The sequence below is a fragment of the Galeopterus variegatus genome, unplaced genomic scaffold, assembly GCF_000696425.1.
Source record: "Galeopterus variegatus unplaced genomic scaffold, G_variegatus-3.0.2 Scaffold4407, whole genome shotgun sequence".
Taxonomy (NCBI): Eukaryota; Metazoa; Chordata; class Mammalia; order Dermoptera; family Cynocephalidae; genus Galeopterus; species Galeopterus variegatus.
This window is the reverse complement of record NW_007730518.1, coordinates 138,339-142,996: the sequence shown is the minus strand read 5'-3', so window position 1 is coordinate 142,996 and position 4,658 is coordinate 138,339. Positions and strand designations below refer to the sequence as shown.

The following is a 4,658-nucleotide window of genomic DNA, read 5'->3' as shown; positions in this document are numbered from 1 at the left end:
CTCCAACTGGCAATGAATCCACCCCAAATTAGCAGGGGAAAGGGGTAAAGAATCAGAATTACATAATCATTTCTCTTCATAGCCTTTATTACCATACAATACAAGCTCATAGCCTCTATGTTACAAACCTTACACACAAATGGCAAAACAATTAAGGGACTTTTCTTTCCAAAAGCTAATTTCTTCCAGTTTCCCCTATTTATGCAGTGGAATTAGATTCTCCGTGTTATCCTGAGCTTTTCTAAATGAGCCTTTTTTTTTTTTTCTAATGAGGCTTTCTTTTTTCATTTAGAAAGGCTCTCATGAAAGTAAAATTACACAAGGAATACAGTACAAAGAACCAACCTAATTCTCTCTTTTTTTTTTTTTTTAAAAGATGACCAGTAAGGGGATCTTAACCCTTGACTTGGTGTTGTCAGCACCACGCTCAACCAGTGAGCAAACCGGCCATCCCTATATGGGATCCGAACCCGCAGCCTTGGTGTTATCAGCACCGCACTCTACCGAGTGAGCCACGGGCCGGCCCAGAACCAACCTAATTCTCACTGTCCTCCTTCCTAAAGGACGAATGCCTGGTCAGTGGTGGAATGGGGCATCTATAACATCTTTTTTCTAACAGATGAGGACAGGCCCCAAAGAGAGACAGACCCTCTTAGTCACATAAGTCTTTTAGGGTCTATTTTCTCTAGGTGAACCAGAGGTTTCAGCTGCTCAGCAAAGTTCCTCATGTCATCAGAGACCATATCCTGCCCAGCTGGTGCAACAACACTTAATTCCACAAGATAAGAGAGTGACAAGGCCTCAGTGCTTTCTGTGTTACCTGGCACCAGGATGCGGAAAATCTTGTATACCATAATCTTCATGATGCCTTTACGGAACAAGTGTCCCTTAGCAACAAATTCATGGTCCATGCGGAAGCCCATTTCCATCAAGAAGTCGGTGAGGTTCTCAGATGTGGCAATGTCCACGCAGTTTCGTACCAGGGCATGGCGGTTCTTGTCTCCCATTTCTGGCTGTCCCAGGTAGCGCAGATGCCAGGGTGTCCCTGCCCTATCCATAGAGCGCCGAGCCCTTAGAACAAAGGGGCTGGCCTGCTGGCCCTTAAGAAGAAATACCATCTCATGGTCAAGGAAAGTTTCAGGTTCCATGTTGTCACACAAACCACGAAGGCGGTGGATGAGGCTTTCCAAACTGTGATCTAAAACACTACCTGAAGAGGGAAAAAGCATTATTGAGTCCCATCCTTCATTTTGGATCATGAAATTAACAGAAGATTGATTAAATGAAAAAACAAAACAGTTTAGTGCAACATTTGGAAAAACATAGGACCAACACAAGAGATTTTAAAGGAATTATACTGCCAAGGTATTGCATAACATTATGAGAAAGTTATTTCAATGATTTGCATTTTCTTATTTGGCACTAATAAAGTCTTTAGGCCTCCTCCAATAATGCTCATCTCCAGTAAGCCCTGGGCTCAGAGCCTTTAAAAGGCAACAGTATCTATCTAGAATGTAATAATGCTGTTTTGTTATAATTTCTTTTTTTTTTTCTTCCTTTTTGTCTTTTTTACTGACCAGTAACGGGATCGCAACCCTGGGTGTCGCGCCCGTACCAGGGACCGGCAACGGGATCGCAACCCTCGGTGTTGCGCCCGCACCGTGCTCAGCCATTGAACGGGAACCAGTCTCCACATGGGATCCGAACCCTCGGAGGGAGTGCCGCCACACTCCCAAGCGGCACACTCTCCAGTGCGCCACTGGGCTGGCCCAGGACATTGTTTTTATAAGTTGAAAACAATGGAATTTTGAAAGGGGAGGGAATTTAATTTACAGATATAGTCAGAGATGAATGTCAAACTTTACCCCTCCAGTAAAATAGAATCAAAAATAGAATCAATTTTTATCTTATATTTAAAATTCTTTATACTTAAAATACCTTATACTTGGAATTTCTGTGGTGTGATTGAGTTTCTGACAATGGTTTTCATAAGCCCTTTTTAAATTCATTATAGTCTTGAAATTTAAGAGAGTATTTTAGTCATTGTAGGTTTGCTGCTATAATAAACAAGCTTGCAATCTCAGTGGCTTAAAATAATAAAGATTTATTTTTCATACACATCACATCCACTGTGGGATGCAGTCAGCATGGGTAGTAGACCACACAGTCATTCAGGGATCTACGTCTTTAAATCTGGTGGCTCCGACCGGGGACCGGCAACGGGATTGCAACCCTCAGTGTTGCTCCCGCGCCTCGCTCAGCCAGTGAGCGGGAACCAGTCTGTATGTGGGATCCGAACCCTCGGGCGGGAGCACCGCCGCGCTTCCCAAGCGGTGCACTATCCAGTGCGCCACCGGGCCGGCCCAAATTTCTTTTAACAATCATCTCTTTCAAGCAAATAAGTCTTCCACTTATAGAATATAGTTTCCTTTTTATGTAATATATTTAAGTAAAAGAGAATGAACTGCTTCATAGAAATATACTAATCTTACTCCTTATCTTATTCATCCTCTTGGCAGCATTTGACATGGTTGTTATAGTAGATTATACACACTTTGAAATTTATTCTTCCATTGCCCTCTGGGACACATCTCTCTCTTGGTTCTTCACCTAACTCACTGACAATTCCTTTTAAGTCTTCTTTGCCCAGTCTTCCTCATCCTCCCTAAACACTGGAGAATCCTAGGACTCAATACTGATACTCTTCTCTATCAACAGTCTCTTCCTCTCTAGCTGACCTAACTCAGTCTGACCATTTTAAATATCATTTATGCCCTGAGGACTACCAAATTAATATCTCATAAACTACAGATTCATACATGCAGCTGCCTACAGATGGTCCCTGATTTACAATGGTTCCACTTAACGATTTTTCAACTTCACGATGGGCTTATTTGCATGTAACCCCCTCATAAGTTAGAAATTCTCCTCTATTGTTGGTTTGTTTTTTTAGCTCCTGGCCGGTACGGGGGATCTGAACCCTGGACCTTGGTGTTATAAAATCATACTCTAACTAACTGAGCTAACAAGCCCACCTCCCCTTGTAAGTTCCAGAGCATCTGTACTCCTCCACTTGGATGCCTAACAGACATTTTCATCTCAACATATTCAACATCAAACTATTGAATTTTTCCTCCAAAATCTTATTCCTCATGCAGTCTTCCCCAGCATAACAAATGACAACATTCTGTTTCCAGTTGCCCGGGCCAAAAACCATGAAATCATCTTTGACTCCTTTCTTTCTCCCATATCCAACATCCAATACACACTTCTTAAATAAATGCAGAATCCAACCACTTCTCACTCTCTCAATCACTTCCACTTAATCCAACTTGCCTTCATTTTTTTGCCTGGTCTTTGCAGCAATCTATTCCACCCTTGCTGTCTTCTTTTCTTCTACACACAAAAGACAAGTGGTCTGTTTAAAATATAAGGCATGGGCTGGCCAATAAGCTCAACTGGTTAGAGTACAGTGTTGATAACACCAAGGTCAAGGGTCAAGGGTCCGGGTCCCCTCGCTAGCCAGCCACCAGAAAAATTAAATAAATAAAATAAAATATAAGGCAGTCTAGTGATGACCACTATCTCCCCCACCAAAAAAATAAATAAAATAAAATGTAAGACAGATAGTGACAGCCTCTGCTTGGAAACCTCCTATGGTTTCCCACATCACTGAGAATAAAATCCAATGTCTTACTAGCTGGCCAGTTGGCTCAGTTGGTTAGAACATTGTGCTGATAATACCAAGGTCCAGGGTTCAATACCTGTACCTGCCAGCTGCCAAAAAAAAAAAAAAAAAAAAAAAAAAAAATCCATGCATTGGCCTACAGCAAATCCTCATTTCACTACCATCCATGGTAAAGGCTGTTTTTATTCTAAGGTCATTGGCCAACTATTAGATCCACACTTTATTCTCCACACAACAAGAAAAGACATGGATTGGATTTACATTTTTAAAAGATCATTTCAATATATTGTACCTGCTTTATGATAAGTAGTAGTGACCATGCTTTAATCAGAGCTGCTTTTAATGATGTTATTCTAGAATGTTTTCTATCCAGATGATGATTGAGAAGCTTACAAAAAACATGGTGCCAGGTGCCACAACAGTAGTAGAACTTTGCTGTTTTCTGGGGTTTTGTTTTTTACCCTTTTTTCTTTTTTTTTAAATGCACTGTGCTGGTTGTCTCTATAATTTTGTTTGGATGACTGCAGAACCTGGAAAAGATGTTGCTACTATTGATGCATAACATTCTGCTAATACTGGTCTTTTTATATAAATAAATAAATAAATAATACATACATACATACACACACAAATATGTATCATTTGAATTTTTGGAAACTTTAGCTGTGCTATCAACTTTGGAGAAAGTATCCCAGTTTACCTTGTTGAGTTGGCATTGTACAGAAATTAACAGCCATAACAGTCTAGAAACATTAAACTTAATTTTTTTTCCATTTGTACAGGGATAATGTGCTGTATTAAATATGTAAGATCTTATCTTATTAGTGATTATAGAAACTAATAAAGTATTATCTAAATAATGAAAAATAAGGGCCGGCCCGGTGGCGCACTGCTACAGTGCGCCGCTTGGGAGCGCGGTGGCACTCCCGCCGAGGGTTCGGATCCCACATACAGACCGGTTCCCGCTCAC

General features: G+C 40.9%; 1 protein-coding gene across 4 annotated transcripts in view; it reads right to left on the bottom strand.

Moving 5' to 3' along the window:
• Positions 1-66: 66 nt before the first annotated feature.
• The window catches only part of MED18 (mediator complex subunit 18), a 7,696-nt gene continuing 3,104 nt past the window's right edge, over positions 67-4,658 (bottom strand). For 3 of the 4 annotated variants that reach the window (XM_008587507.1, XM_008587506.1, XM_008587505.1), the window contains 2 exons: positions 536-1,210; positions 67-345 (listed from right to left, as the gene is read on the bottom strand). In XM_008587507.1, the coding sequence (XP_008585729.1) occupies positions 657-1,210 (554 nt within the window). In that variant the 3' untranslated portion in view covers positions 67-345; positions 536-656. Of the gene's footprint in view, positions 346-535; positions 1,211-3,980; positions 4,118-4,658 lie in introns of those variants that run through there. The other variant, XM_008587508.1, reaches the window with a different exon arrangement.